Source organism: Aythya ferina, assembly GCF_964211825.1.
Source record: "Aythya ferina genome assembly, chromosome: 5".
In the NCBI taxonomy this organism is placed as follows: domain Eukaryota; kingdom Metazoa; phylum Chordata; class Aves; order Anseriformes; family Anatidae; genus Aythya; species Aythya ferina.
Genome location: NC_140301.1, coordinates 8,973,053 through 8,989,363, shown reverse-complemented (window position 1 = coordinate 8,989,363; position 16,311 = coordinate 8,973,053). Strand labels below are relative to the sequence as shown.

General features: G+C 38.0%; 2 protein-coding genes across 5 annotated transcripts in view; one reads left to right on the top strand and one right to left on the bottom strand.

The window, feature by feature from the left end:
• The window catches only part of KIF18A (kinesin family member 18A), a 35,521-nt gene extending 26,187 nt beyond the window's left edge, over window positions 1-9,334 (bottom strand). Inside the window, exons 1-6 of the mRNA XM_084520751.1 lie at window positions 9,257-9,334; window positions 8,733-9,113; window positions 7,819-7,976; window positions 6,585-6,689; window positions 5,413-5,523; window positions 1,762-1,959 (exon numbers count right to left, since the gene is read on the bottom strand). Of these exons, the coding sequence (XP_084376877.1) occupies window positions 1,762-1,959; window positions 5,413-5,523; window positions 6,585-6,689; window positions 7,819-7,976; window positions 8,733-9,060 (900 nt within the window). The 5' untranslated portion in view covers window positions 9,061-9,113; window positions 9,257-9,334. The remainder of the gene's footprint in view (window positions 1-1,761; window positions 1,960-5,412; window positions 5,524-6,584; window positions 6,690-7,818; window positions 7,977-8,732; window positions 9,114-9,256) is intronic.
• The window catches only part of METTL15 (methyltransferase 15, mitochondrial 12S rRNA N4-cytidine), a 95,556-nt gene continuing 88,566 nt past the window's right edge, over window positions 9,322-16,311 (top strand). Inside the window, exons 1-3 of one of the 4 annotated variants that reach the window (XM_084520754.1) lie at window positions 9,578-9,627; window positions 9,747-9,796; window positions 10,212-10,491. In XM_084520754.1, coding sequence (XP_084376880.1) covers window positions 10,228-10,491 — 264 coding nt within the window. In that variant the 5' untranslated portion in view covers window positions 9,578-9,627; window positions 9,747-9,796; window positions 10,212-10,227. Of the gene's footprint in view, window positions 9,379-9,563; window positions 9,821-10,211; window positions 10,492-16,311 lie in introns of those variants that run through there. The other 3 variants (XM_084520755.1, XM_084520753.1, XM_084520752.1) reach the window with 3 other exon arrangements.

The following is a 16,311-nucleotide window of genomic DNA, read 5'->3' as shown; positions in this document are numbered from 1 at the left end:
AAAGTACAGAAGTATACAAGGATGAGAACACTGGAAAAAAAGGCATACTTTAACTGACAGGTAAGAACATTAGCAGCAGTATTAAAATATACTGTAGTGAACCAATCCTAAAACAAATAGGAGAAACTGCTTACAGTAATCCAAGTATACAGAATTACAAAAGTGAGTACTGGTGCAACAGGAAAGCAAGCATGTCTATGAAGCCTCTTCCTGGCACATGTATGCGTCTCGGTAGAAACATTTGACAGCTACGTCTCAACATTTCAGTTTTTTCATTTCTCATGCTGCTGACAGTACTATGCACATTAAGTCAAAGTGTTCAATTATAAATAGAGGTGAGGAAAAAGAAGGAAGTTTTCCCAAAAATACATTTGCCAAAGTCTCAGGTGTTCCTTCCATCCCCCCTCCCCCCCAAAAAAAGGATACTTCTGATTATTTTATGTTAAAAGTTGGAAATTGGAAGTTAAAGAGGTTGACACCCATACACAAAACATACCTCCCTTCTGCCAAGTTTACAAAGTCAATTCTCAAATGAATTAGCAGTATGTTGAAAAATTGCTTAGGAAGCTACTCATTAATTCATATTATCATGTAAATTGTGTTTTACATAACAGAAAGAATTAAGAGGTAAGAGAAGTTCAACAAGAAACCAAAGAGATCTTATGTTTAAATTGCCAGTAAGAGAGCAAAAAACACTGCATGAAACAAACTTTTAGTTATCACAACATACTGCTAAATTTCACCAACACAGCAGATTGCCCTAAAACTAAAAGCATAAGCCTCTGGAAAATCTGTCTTTTCCAGGATTTACTTATGCAAGTTTCTCTACGCATACTAGATTTTGGAAAATGTGGGTAAGGAAAGCAGGTATGTTCAACTATCTTAAGGAAACTGTTTTTGAGAATGCTTTCCCATCAGGGCTTTCTTCATTCAGCTATCCAGAAGATAAAGTTGAAAATCCACAAGGAAATCTTGAAGGGAAATGATCAAGTGAGAAATATCAACCAAATAATCCCTAATATTCAAGGAGAGCTTCCCTGGATTTCAGGCTTTAGAAGGGTTCTATTTTCATAATTGAGCAATGCATAATCTTGAGTTATCTTAAGATGTTAAATATTCTTCAAACAAATTGATAAACTGAAGAATTTTGCTAGACCAGATTATAAAATACTGAAGTACCTATTCACAGCACTACAGCCTCAGAATCCACAGAATCCAAATTTATGTAAAGCCTTAGTATTGCTGCTCTGAGTGTAAGCAACCAAGACATTTACCCATATTCTTATCCATGAAAAATCTCCCTGTAGTTTACTACACGTAAGTAAGCTTCTGACTTATCAATTATCCATTAATTAAAAGTATGCTTGTTCCAACCATCACTATCAGCAGAAGGGAAATGCATAAGGATACTTAGAACATATTGCTTCTCTTTCAAGTGGAAGTTACTGTTGGCATTGGAACTACTGGAACAAGTTAAGTTGCATCAGATGATTCAGCAACTAGGTATTTTAAGACACTTCTGTGTCTTAAAATATGTAACCTCCCCACCCCCCAACTACACAGATTCTTACAAGTAGAAAGACTAATATATACCTTACATGTACATTTCCTGATATATTTCATGAGGATATCCTACTAAGAAATTCTGAAGATACAGTAGGAGTCAAAGATACCACAAAGGGTCATGTTTTTAAACATAGTAAGCATTAAGGGTTTTCAAAACACTAGGAGGTGAAGACTGCACAGGATATTGGTACATACCTTTGGATCAGCCAAGGCGTTAATGACATTTCCAAGAGCTAGAAGGGAGCGGTTAATATTTGCTCCTTCTCTAAAACGAGCCCCCTTGGCTTTTGTAGCACTGGCACGTTCAGATCCTGCCAGGTCAATGAGGGACATTTTGGCAATGCGAACGTTTTGACTAATACTAGCTGTTTTGTCTTGCTGCCTTAGATAAATCTACAAGGGAAAAAAAAAAGATCAAATTAAAAAGTAACCACTAACCAGTCTTATTACTCTAAGCAGTAAGTTGGTTTTACAATCCAACAGCTGTCTTCAGAAACAGCCTCTGAAATACTTTTAAGAACATAAGTTAAACCTTTCTGTACTCAGCAACTGGCAGTTTGGCCTAACAGAACAATAGAACAGAACACAGCAAAACTATTTCTAAGACTAACCTTGCATTCATCTGCTTCAGGTACTAGTAAGAAAAAGAAAAGCTGAGTGTGGTTGCACTGGGCTTGTCTGGGACATAGTTAACGCATGGTCTGCTGTGAAGAAAATTGTTTTCTTTCAAATCTGGGAAAGCTGATCAACTGTAACCATGTTGCTAACACACCAATGGTTAACACCAATGTTTTGTTCAGCAAAAGCAAGGCCTTCTCTGTCTGCACAGCCCTGCTAGTTGGTTTGGGGTGTTCAAGAACCTGGAAAGGAACATAGCCAGAACAGCCAACCTGAAGCAACCGGCAAGATATTCCATGCCACACAATGTCACTCTCAGCAATGAAATAGTGTGTTTCTCCAAAATAGTCAGTGCTTTAGGAGTACTTGGACAGCAGTCTGTTGGTGGAACCTGACTGCTTTTACTTTGCTTTTTTGCATCTGTTACCTAAATGACTTTATCTCAAACCACAAGGTGGCCTGCCCCACACACCTTTGCCCTTCTGATTCTCTCCTATATTCCACTGTGGGGGAATAAGCAAATGACTGGCTGTGGCCTTACAACAGTGGCAGATTGGTGAGCTTCAAATTAATTAGGTAACTAAAACAGCTTTATTCTTCGTCACTTTGTATACCACACTAATATGCTTTCAACTCTGAAAGGTGTTCATTTTTTAAAGGCACCCCATTCATTGTTAAGTGAGCTGTACTCAAAGGCTGCACCAGCTTATTTTTTACTTTGAAGACTCACATTAGTAGATATTTATATAACTCATACATTTAGGATACAATTACCTAACAAAAGAAATCATGACTTCAAGCAATAACTTAATCACTTGACAGAAAGGAACATTTAAGAGAAAACAATTAAATACCTTTGTTGACAGCTAGACTATCTCAAAAGGCAGAATAAACAAAACAAGCATTATCTCATTACAATAATTAATTGGATGAGAAATACAGCAATGAACACCAAAGAAAGTTTCTGCTAGCTACACTAATCTGTTGGTGCCAGCCTTGAACAAAATCAGTCTGAATGTTTTTGTGAATGAACTGTGCATCAGGATGAATGCTAAGTACATGGCGATACCAATTTTTTTATGATGAAACCCCTTTTACCTCATGACAGAGTTTGAACCTGAGAAGACCTGTGTTTCTTTTTGCTTTTTCAAGTCAGATGCTTTAACAGTATTTTGTAAACATTTGAAGAATTATTTGTTTTCTGGTGTACCACACCAGTTTATAGTGTATTTATTATACACAAGAAATTGAAGCTACTTCAGAACTTCTGAGTGGTATTACAAAAAAAAATAAAAAAAAATCAATGAACACACCACTTTTGTTCAATGTATTACGAACAAGCCACTTGCTAAATATTTTTTATGTATACATACACTGAAATATTTGCTGTTCATACAATATCTAGATATAATCAAAACAAAGATTGTTGTGTTTTGACTTATTACCTACCAACTAGTAAACGATCAATTCATCTGCAAGCATATATATTTTCTTCATATTTGCTCTCTAAGCCAGAATTAGTTTGTAATAATGAAATTAAAAAAAGTCTGCTTAAGCATACCAATGCATTTTTTTTGGTCATACATTCAAACAAACTTGTGGCAAAATACAAATACACTAATTCTGTCAATATAGCTTGTTTTATTTGGTGAATAAGCAGATTTTGCTAACAAGTAAATACATCTACACTGAGATCTATTTGCCAGAGTAAACAGAATGTAGGCTGGAGAAGATGAATTCTCCAACAATCCCTATTCACCTAATTGCTTGCCTTCTTGTTAAAATACAACTAAGCCGCAACATCTACTTTATTTAATTGCCTGCTATTTTTAGAAACAAACTGAGAAGAATCCAAAGCCTGCCAGATACAACAATCAACTGTGTGCTGCCAAGTGAAGGTGAGAAAGGCAAGACACTTCAGCCCAAAGCAAAGAGACAAATCAGCAGCTCATGCTCTGATCTCTTTCTGTGGCACTGCACTTTGTGCCTTATTAAAGATGGCACACGCAGGTGACAATGCAGCTATTGACCTAAATTTGGTGAGAAGTCATTGCCTTAAATTTACGACCACAGGCAAGACCTCAGAGAAAATTAACAGAAAAGACAATTTCAAAGAGAAGCCTAACATATATAGGAAAACAGAAGCTTTTAGAGTGGTAATGACTTTTGCTGCATTAATTCTGAACTATGTAGAACATTTACTGGCCCTTACTAAGATTTTTTTCATTAGTATTGACACAAAAGCTCTGGAATACTTATTTTACAGCTATTTGCATTACCATTTCTACATCAAAATATAAACTTTTGACTATAGTTACTACACATTGCCTCAGTCTCCAGGTATGGTTAGGGCCTGCCTAACAGTTAGATTCTATTTGAGCTGTAATGCAACTACCAGATCTCAAATTTGCTTATAATATTCAGCAACACAGAAGAGCAACATATAAATGATAGATGACAGTGTATTCTGCAGTAGGCAAGAGGATCAAAGGATCAAGAGCTTTTAGCTAACAGGACCCATTTCTAAAGCATTATTCTACAATGGTTTGTATTTAAGACAAGTCAGAACGACAAGGTGGTGGTTTGCAAACAGCAATATTTAGAGATATCTTCAATTCTAGCACTTTTGTAGAACACCTGCAAAACCCTCATCTACAGAATTCAACAATATACACTTGATTTTGATCGCCCAAGAATATGTCACTCAAATATTTTGTGTATAAAAACCACTTTACTTGTTCTAAAATTTGATGCAGACTGAAACATTTAGTAAACTTGTAGTATGAAAAATCATCATTAACCAAAATAAGTAGGATTGCTAAGTACTGCTTGAGACACTCAGTTTATAGTCCGATGTATAGTGATATTCTGTAAGATGTTCGCTGTATAAAAAATCCTGAGCAAAAAAAGGATAGATGGCTTTTTGATGTATAAAAATTATAATAGGAAAGTACATTCAAGGCTCAAAACAGTTTTAGAGAAAAGGTATTTTTTTCAAGGTCTGCAGTTTGAATTATTGCAATTGGAGAGCTTTTCATTGAATTTACTTCTTCAAAATTTAATCACTCTGGAACATTTACATGGGATAAGAATTCAATAGGAACAGTTAACTCTGTGTGTCAAAATTAAGGTTTGATACAGTTTCAAAAAAAGCTTCTGCTTTATTCAAGTTTTGACAGTAAGTAAAGCTTATAGTAATACTTGTGTATATCTGCTATATCATCTCACCTGAAATACAGCATGGGACCGAGAAGAGGATGCATTTACATCTGTGGGATGCTGTGTTCTATTTTTATTTCCATAATCCAACATTTGAAGGATTTCCTCTGCTGATTTAGGCTTTAAAGGTAGAGCATAGTGAAAAAGAGAAAAGTATGTTTATCTGAACTATACAAGATTTTGCATTGATTTTAAGATATATCAACATGCATCTTAAAAAAAGAACACTAAGAACGACAACCAAAACCAACAGAGGTACTTGAAGGTATAGTTACTCGGAAATTCCTGTTTTAGAATTGAAGCTCTTCAAATACTCAGCTAAAAACAGTAAGTCATGAAAAGCAAGTACCTAATGGCTGTAAAAATTTAAATGGCTTTTTTTTTTCCCCCAGAAAACACAACAATTTAAATAAACTAGCAAGTGTTCTCTACACTTAGCAAAAGAAGTCTTAAAAAGGCTACAATCTTTCTTGTACTTGCTTCAAACAGCAACATAGTTTTCTTTTTCCAGCTTTTCAAACGAAAGCTTTCTAAGAATGAGCCAAACTAATGTGACTGTTTGCTTTTCTATCATTAATCTACACACACGAAATCTAGAAAGCTACAGCACATATAATGGGCACTAAACACCTGCAAGAGGAAAAGCCTACAAGAGCTAGTTAACAGATTGATCAACTAAGTTGTGTCACTAACTGCCAATAAATAAATAAATAAATAAAAGAAATGCTGTGCTTGCCTGGAAAAAAATATTTATGGAAATGAATTATGTATATTATTTAAGAAGAAAAATCCTGAGAGGTAGGCACAAGGTTTTCTGAGGTATTGAGTACTTAGACAGCACTGAAGATAGTATTTCTTAAAGGACATCACCAAGGCATATTAATCAAACAAGCTGAAGATAAATATCAAATCAAGAGTGCCTGTTTGATAAAGCCATGATTTTGAAAAATGTTTTATCATTTTCTATCCAAGAAATTGATCCAAGTGGCTTTTTAACAACATGATTTTGAATAATTCATTTATTAGGCTTGCAGGCAAAGTTACTAGTGATTATTGCCACAGAAAAAATAAAACACAAGAAAGTTGCTAAATTTCATACAGCTTTCAATCCACAATAACAACTTCATTATTTCACCTCACATATTACGGGGCTTCCAGAATTTCAATACCTATGTACATACCTGATGTAATGTTAGCCCTTGAACTACCACCCCTTTCTGGGTATCTTCACGAACAGCTAGAGGTCCTGAGTTCACCAGGAGATCGCGGATCTGTTCATTGTAGACCTTTAGAAAGGAATTTAAAGTATTTTAAAAAACTATCCTGCTCTAATTGCCGGGATTAAGTTGGAACAGAAATCATGTTTTTAATACGTCTTCAAGATCAAGTAACATTAATTCTTCAGAATTATCGCTAAACACCTTTCCTGCATTGAGCTTGGAATATTCTGTTTATTCATTTCCCATGAATTTTTTTTGGCCACTGAAGTGGGACTCCTCCTTAGTAAATAATCTTTAGTTTTTATTTGCAAAAGAACAAAAGAAGTTTGTTCTTACAAAAAACACTTTTGCACCAAGCGTGAATATAAAGCGTTGATTATCACCTACTACACTTCATAGTATATATACTTCAGTGAGACTTAATCCAAAAATAGTTCTGTTAAAGCACTTAATTGCTTTAATTCTTAGTCTGTGGAAGCACTTGAAATAGCACATTTTTTCCCACCTTCCCTCCCCCCCCCATTACTAACTATTCCTCCACTATGACTTTGTGGGAGCTAAAATATAGGAATAATTTTGCTACTGCTGCTTTATAGCAGTGCCAAGACAGGTGCTTGTAAAAACAGAACCGTGATGCAAAAAAAGATGGAGACAGGAGAAAAAAAAAAAAGCTGACAGCTAAGAACAACAGGAATATTTGTAGAAAGCTAAGCAGTGGCATAGCAGGTCTAATTGAAAAACTTTATTCGTATGGGATACAGTAAAACTGACCTGAAATCTTTACAGAAATTAACATTATTGAAAAAGTATTAGATATTATTTACTTGCACAATTACAGCATCTACAAGATTTTATCTTTAAGTCCTGAAATGTAGCCCTGACAAGATTTTCTTTGTACATGTTAACAGAAGCTCAAAGCAACTCATCAGCGAGACAGAAATCATTAGGGTTTAATTAGTATGCTAGAAGAGATTAGCCTTTTTGGCAAGGCTTCTGTAAGACAGTAACAGGTACCTATAAATGATATCTAATGTGCAGACCGCAGTTCAGTTCCAGGCCTATCAGGGACAGATTTTGTGAAGTTCCAGAATGGTTTATAAGAAGGGTGAAGGCAGTAGGGGAATAAGAAAAGAAGTCTTATTTACAAAAATACACCCTATTAAATGCAACATACCAAATCCAGGAACTGGCTTACCTCTAAATAAGACACAGCAACATTGCATATTTTATCTTCTTTTATTTGGTCCATGCAATTATAAAGTGCCATCATGGTTAAATACATGACTCCAGGATCTTCAGGAGAACCTAGCATCGTGTGAGTCTTCCCAGCTCCTGTTGCACCATACGCAAGCACTGAATTTTAAGAGAAAAACACAGACTTTGTACCAATAAGTCAAGCCAATCAGGAACATGAACTCCAAGTGAAAATTCACGTATCTATGACATTGTACAGCTGTTTTCATAAACCCAATCTCTCACTTGGGCTTTGCCTTTTACAGCTGTCATACTCGTGGTAGGAGAATGGTTGGACCAGATGATCTTGGATGTCCTTTCCAACCTTAATGATTCTGTTGTCATCAGAAAACTATTCCAATGTCATTTGTTTTTTCATTTTCAGTTCAAAGTTCTATCACAGCCAACTTAAATGACGAATAAATTCTTTACTGTCTTGACACTAAGCCATGAACTTACTGCAGGTACCTATTGTGTTTCCCTTACAATATTTTATTTACCAATTAAGAAGAGAAGCTCTTGATGAGAGAAGTTCATAAAAGAGATGAACATACTCAGTAAAACAATTAAACAATTTATGGTTGAATAACTCTTTCCTGGAGAGTCCTCTTGTAAGCACACATACTTCAGATCTAGTTCTGAAGTCTGTTATAACCCTAACAAGAAGACTCTTTCAAAAGAGAGTGTAGGTATCTTAAATTCCATAAGCAGGGTCAACCTCTCTCATCTACTAATTAAAACAAAATACTTTATTTAAATGTCAGTCTTTTTAAGGCCTCTGCAGCAGATAGATACAACGGTAAATAGATACAATGGTAGAATCTTTAAGGAATACAGTGCATTTTTTGAATTGAAAGCAATAAATAGCAAAGTTACCTGTACAGTTATAGCCATTTAGGAAGCCATCAAGGACACTTTTAGTTGTATGCTCAAAGACTTCCACCTGGGACGAGCTTTCCGCAAAAACAGCGTCGAACACGAATTTCAGGTCTTTCTTCACCCTCTTGTTAATATCCCTGTGGACCAGCTTCTTCCTGTGAAAGAAGCCCACTTCTTCCTCCTTGGGATCGAAGACCAGGATGTGCTGGTCGACGACGTGCACAACCTTGCTGAAGTTGCCCTCTTTTTCCTTCTGCGACTCGGGGCGGACGCGGACCACCACCTTGACGTGGCTGCAGACATCGTCCTCCCTCGCAGCAGACATCCCGGTTGGCCGGCCCTTCCTTTCCCTTCCAGGCCTCCTCAGCGGGACCTTTCCTGCAACCGACAAACCGGTTAAAGGGGAAACACCCACACGGGGCCGAGGCGAGACCGCCCGGAGCCAGCCGCGGCCCGGCAGCGCGGCCCCCCCCCACCCCGCCCGCCCCGTCCCCCGCCGGCCGCCCCTCGCCTCCCCTCACCTCCGCCCCGCGCCAACGGCCGCTCTGCCCGGCCGACCGAATTCAAACCCGAGCGGCCCGCGCCCCCCCGCCTGCTGATTGGCCGCCGCCGCCGTGACGCCAGCGGGGCGACGGCGACAACGGTAAGCGCGTGGCGGGGGCGCGCGCTGCGCGCGGGGCTGGGCCCGGCTCCTCCCCACGGGCGCGCGCGCCCGGGAGGGGAGGGGAGGGGAAGGGAGGGGAGGGGGGGGTCCTGGCTGCAGGGGGGCAGCCGAGAGGGGGACGCCCTGGGGGGGCTCTGTCAGCCCCAAGCGGTGTGAGGGGAGCCCTGCTGGGCTCCTCCCCGTCCACGCAGTTTTTTAGAGAGGCTAAAGTAAAGCCCCCAGGCTCCAGTTCGTCCCTTCAGGGTCACATTGTGTCCCGTGCCCGCGGTTACAGTGTTAATGGTGCAAGCACGGGGCTGCAACTTTGTGTTTTTTTCTCTCTTTTTTTTTTTTTTTCCTCCCCTCAGAGGGTCTCACGTCAAAGTTCGGTGTTCCGCCCAGCAAGTGAGGGCGTGAAGTATGTTACCGCAGGAGATATGTTGTAAATAAAGCCTGATTGTTACCCGTGCTCAACTTTCAAACGGTTTTTAACGTGTCCCGGTTCATACTTTTATTATTTACCGCATGCAGTAACTAAAACACGTCTGGGAGCGCTGCTCTTTGGTTCCTCTGCGCCTCTTCTAACCACAGACGCATTGGGCTCGGCAGCCGGAGTGCTCCTGTGGAGCCGGTGCCTCGCTGGGAGCAGTGAGAGCAAAGCCAGCTTTGGTTGCGCTGGGATGTGCTCAGTCACTTAACGTGGGCATCTCTGGGGTGTTTGGACACCGCTAGAGTCCTGGCAGTGTCAGGGGAGAGGAGTGGTTCCTTGTAGCATTTCCTCTTTTTTAAAATATTTGTTTGGAAGTAATTCCCACCGTCTACTGTTTTTCTAGGTTGATCAACTCCAAAATGTTATCCCGGCAGCTGCGCCAAGTTCACAAATGTTTGTTTCTGCACGGTGTAAAAACGAATCTGGTAAAGGTAGCTACTTTGCCCAGAAGGATCCATTCTTCAGCAGAACGTTTTTCAGACTGTGAGCTAAAGGACCAAGCCGTACAGAAACATGAAACTGAAGAGTTGTCTCAAAGCACAGAAAGCAAACATTTTGGAAGATTACACACACCAGTGATGCTGGAGGAGGTTGTTAATTGTTTATCCCCCCAGTCAGGCCAGGTGAGTTAAATAATTGATTGGCATCCGTGATTCAGTAGTTATCCAGCAGAAAGGTCTGTGCAGTGCAGTGATAACTTGTTTAGAGAAATAAAGAGGTGCTCTTTAAGACTCTGCTCCACCTTTTGAAATATCTAAATTGTTTTGCGATTTGAATGATGTTTTTCTGTTTAAATTAATAGAAATTTGTTATCTGCATGCCTGAATTTATCCAATAGGGCCAAATAAGCAATCTTTCTAGGTTGTTTTTGTGCATTTTGAGGGTTGTGTTAACTAGTAACAGTAGCAAGGAGTTCTTATATCATCAACTTGTTGCTCTTTTATTTTTGTATAAGAGATACCATAAGTGTGTAGGTATTAAAAAAAAATCATGATAGAATTATTTAGGTTGGGAAAGAGACCTTCAAGATCAATGAATACAACAATCAAACTGACTTATCGAGTCCCATCACTAAACTTTAGAACTATGATGAAATTTTCACACAAGGAACGTATAAATTGTGATGTTACATGTAAAGGTTCTTTCAGTTGTGTAAGTTTGTACTTAAATAAGAATTAAGGCTAATGGAGGGACTATTTATTCAACTTTAGTTGTTGATACAAAAGCCTTTTTTTTTTTTCAAGTGGAACTTAAAATAGAAACTATTCCTGTTTATAAACTCTAGAGAGCACTGGTCTCTGAAGGCTTTTTGAGTGTTTAAATATTTATGAACGTAAAACACCTTATTATTGGGGTGGGATTTTTTCACGTGTACATATGTTTCTTTGCAGAGATTCCTGTGCTATGGTTAACCACTAATGCCAGACATAAGAACACCAGTGTGTTATCTTGAACAGATATATTTATAATATGACTAACCTTTTAAGCATAAATGAAAATGAAAACATAACTTCAATTTTTTTTTTTTTTTTTTTTTTTTTTTTTTTTTTTAAGATAGTAAATGATGTATTTGCGGCTCTTTCTGAAGAGTAGAATTTTGCAGATAAGTAGTGTGCAAAAGGGCACAGTGTGTCAACTGAGTTTTGCTAAAGCAAGCATCATTGGAGCAATTCTAAGCCAAGATGGAGACTGATTTTCATTGCATGAATGGTGGTACAGTTTATGTTGACATGGGTGTAGAACTGGGACTGTTGCATCAATTTCAGTTTTATAGTTGAAGTCATGACTAGGAATGCTGTGAATGTGTTTTTGCTGTTTTGAACAGGGAACATAATGTTCATATGCTGGATTTTGGTTTTCTACCTTCCCTCCTATGTACACAAAGGTTTCCTTTACTCAGTTTTAACATAGTTATATTCTCTGTTATGAGAAGTTGATTTGGGCCTTTAGTTCTTGTAATGTCCTAAGGCAAGGAGTTGCCAATCCAGTTAGAAAGATAACATTTTCCCTATGCTTTCAATCAGTGAATTGGTTTTTCATTTTAGTTACAGGGGTTGCTAAGAAGGTAAATGTTACTTTAAGAGTGAGTCACAAGTGAGATCAAGATAGTACCCTCCTACTGAATATTCCTGTCGACTGACATCTTTGTGGAATTTGTTTGTCAGAGATTTAAACAATAGTAGTTCCACTTAGCATTGCGTCTCCTTTTACTGCTTTAGATCTTGTTTCTACAAAGTCCCTTTGGTAGTCCTTTCTTGGAAACACATTGTACAAATTAGTTTTTACTGATCTACCTCACTTTTCAATGAAAAGTCTGTTGCAGTAAATCCACACACCAGTAATTTCCCTCTTAAGCTTACTAAACTATGTTTTAGCCTTCTCAGTCTGTTGGTATTCTTCACACATACTTGACCACAGGTCTTGCAGTTTTTGGGGCAGATCGAGTATTCCCTGTTCTCTTGAGCTTTAAAGGCAGCAAAGAGCTGAACGTACCTTTTCTAAATGAACGTCTTTGGACATCTGCAAGTATGTTATTGTCATTTTCACCTTACTTTTTCCTATTAGTCACTGGCTACTGTCTTTCACATCATAAAGCTGTAGTGATAAGACAATTTCAACGGTAGTGAGTTTTAGTATGAAACTTCAAAATTTTCATTATCCTTATAAGTGTCTTCTAAGAAGGGTTCTTACAAACTGCAAAACTCTAGGAAACTATTTTGGTAGTCCAGCACAAACAGCTCACTATGTATAATATTTAAACTTCAGCTAGAACAAAACTAAACATGGTACCCTACTTGGATTTAATGGCAAAACTTGTAATCTGCTGACATCTATTATGTTACATTAAATATAATTTATCGAATAGTCTAGAATGGAGGTATGGTAAGCTCTAGGAGTATCATTGAAGTTACGACAATTCTGGAAGTTTTTCCTTTTTATGTCTGTAAATGGTGATCAAACTGGTGGTGAGAAAGAATGAATGAGACTGTTCCCTTTTCTGCAGTCTTTCAGTGACTCACCAGAAACAGTTAATATCAGATGATCTTTTTAGCATATTTTACTTTTTTTACCTTTAAACAAAACGTATTATTATTCCTCAAACGGATCTTGGCTTTCACCTTCTTAAGTTAGCTGCCACGTGTTGCCAGAGGTACCCTCTTTGATTTTTACTTTTTTACTACCCAGCTTGCATGGAAGGGCTATCTTTGTTGTTGTTGTTGAAATAATGTATTAGGGACATCTAGCTTCTAGAAAGGGACAGATATTTCTTAAACATCCAGCTTTGCCATGAGCTTTCCTTTCAGTCTTTCAGGTCTGTATATCATTGTTCCTGTGACAGCTACTATTTTCATACACAGAAATGTCAAAATATTTTTTCAGCTGAGAACGAGTGTGAGCATGGCCTTCTAAAGTAAAGAAGGAAATATCAAATACTGCTGACAGTCTTATATTGATCTTTTATCGCTGAAGTGTTGTTTGCAATTGGTTTGAAGACAGTAGTCTCACTTCCTGAAGTTCTGTTGCCACTGTTGGATGTTGCCAGAGTGTTATTTCCTTCCTATTGCATGGAGCTAGTTAGCCAAATAATGGGTGACAGTCAATCAGATGAAGGTGAGATGGACTGCTGGTGTGCAAAAGCAGAATCTATTGTTCTGAAGTTGTCCTCTTGGTTTCTTTATATCCATGTCCATATGACTTTTTTTTTTTTTTTTTTTTTTTTTTTTTCCTTACACTGAATTTAAGCTCTTAAGGACAAAAAAGAACCTTTCTCTGTACAGCACCCTGCAGCGTGGACTTCTATTTTGTTCAAAGGGTTTCCAAGTGTCGTGGTGTATAAATAGTTCCGTGGCTACGTTGGTGGCCAGCGAACTTATCGTAGTACTTCCAAAGCCATCTGCAAATGATTTGGCTGGAACAATGCATTTACAGTAAAGGCTCCCAGAATTCAAGTGTTCCACAGTGCCTCCAAGATAAATAGGAATTTGAAAAGAGACCTGGAAAAATAAAATCTGAGTTCTCAAGTTGTATGAGGCAGTTTGTAGGGTGCAGCCAAAATACCAAGCTTGGCGTAAAATATTCATTACATCATGAGATAAATGCTTAAATGCTTGTTTAGGAGAAGTACAACATTCCATGTACTAAGTAACTGTTTCTATCATTTAAACCCATTTTTCCCTTGAATTGTGAAATGAACGTAGGCCTACTGACAAAAAGCAGTAGACCTACTATATCTTCTTCATGGGAAGCATGCTTGAAGTATCTTGCCACATGCAAATTGTGTGGTTAATTTTTCTGTGGCAACAGCACAATGATGTATATAGTGATTATATAGACAAGTTTCTGTAAAACAGGAAAAAAGGCACTGAAATTTGCAAAAGACAACAAATGTAATGAGATATTCTGAAAATATTCTTAAAATTACAGGCTGTGCTTTTTCTGTGGTCCTTTAGTGTTACTGTGGGTATTGAGATTAATTTCAGCAGACCATGGAGTTCTATGTACCATCTACTATTTCAGTCACTTTTATCTTGCCTGATTTCCTGGTTGTGTTTATTGTGAATTTACGAAAAAGACTAGCCAGCTTTTGGATCAAAGCTGTGTAAGGAAATGTGTAATAAAAAGTTGGTAGAGCATGTATGTTTGTGAAACATTTTCTGTAATGTGTAATAGGAAACTTGATAAATGAATCTCTGTATCGGGTCCAGAGTACTGTTGAAAATATTTGACTAAAATCATACTTGAAGAAGTAAAAAAAACACTTGAAAATATTCTTTTCACTGAAAATATTCTTTTCACCCAAAATAAAACCACAGCAACACTTTTGAAGGTAGTGTATGAAAATGGAAAATAGTTTCCAAGACTTTCAGCTAAGATAAGCACAAGGCAGTCTCTCCAAATACCTGTTATTGCATAATAATAATGCCTGTCCTTATAGAGCAAGTGTTTACAGAAGGATTTGAAATAACCGACCTCATTTGTGCAAATTTAACTGATGCAAGTGTGTTTCACGTTGCTGCGAAGAGCAGTTTAAAGAAGGCAGTAAGACAATGGAAGGACTATTAAAAATGTAGTGGCAGCAGATGTCATACAAGTTTTGCAGTATCAGGATCTGGGTGAGTTCCATCCCGAGAGGAAAAATGGGGACAGGGAAGAAAACAAGTTGGGAGTTGGTAGTTATGAGTAGCTTGTTAGTTGAGGGGGTGGAGAAAATCCAGTCATACCCTTAATTATCTGGAGTTCCTTGCTTTGCTGTCTTCTGTAGTGGGTCCTGAAAAAATACAGGGATCGTAACTTGCCTAACGACGGGCAAATTAAAATACATGATTTGTTCAGGAGGGCTGCACACCTGTTCTGTTTTGAAGCTGGTACTGCTGTGTGCTTAGACCCTTGATATCAGGAAGTGAAAAGTGCTCCTGCACTGGATCTAAAAAATGGCAAGGTACAAACAAAGCACAGTCAAGAAAGTCTCCTCAGAGTTTAGTTTCTATAGGACTTGAAGATTTTGCACTGCAGAGAGAAACTAATTCAAAAACTTGAGGGAGGTAGGGTGGGAAGAGTAGGTTGATGGCTACAGCTGCACAGGGAAGTCTTTTGGTTATAATTCTTGGATGTCCGCCCAACCACCTCTTCTTCCCACCTGCAGCATGGCTCTCAGCAGGCAAATCTAAATGGTATCATCAGCAACAACAAAAAGACAGTTCTCACCAACTTTGTTGTGCATCTTTCTCTATTGCAGTAGGGGAAGGGAAGCCTGCAGCTGCTATCTCCAAAGAGACCAGCAAGGGAACTTGGTCTGCCTACTGAGATCAACTCCACAGATGCGCCAGATTTCATTTTATTGTAATACTGAGTTAGCTTGCTGTTATCACTCTATCGCATAACGAATGATAGTGTTTCAGGAGACTATTTAAGAGTCTGTGTTATAATAAAGCAAGATTCAATGCTTTGGGGTGACTCAGCTTGTAATGACGCTGTGTATGCTCTCCTTTTCTGTTGTGACAGCATTAGTCTTTGCACCTCTTGGGGAAAACTAATAAAATTCACCAGAAAGTAATCTAAGCCCTTTAAATTTTAACTTGAGTGAGCCTGTGATCCCAGAAAGGGTGATAATTAATATATGTAGCTACTCATTTCCTCCCCATCTAGTACTGTGTGCCTTATTTAGTCAGCCTTTTGGATAAGCTTTCTTATTAAACATTTGAATTCTGGTTTGCAAACAGGAATACAGACTTTCTACCACAAAATATTACTAGGGGTTTAAGATCATAATTGTAGTATGGGAAAGACTTGCATTTTTTTTTCTCTTGTATTTCTATTTAAGATAATTCTGTTTTGATTAGGTTTGTGCAGGCTTGTTCTGCATAAAGAAATAATTCAAAGGTTAAACTACCAAATTTGATGTGTAAAATTAATGGGTATCTTAAATCATCTGAATATGCGTG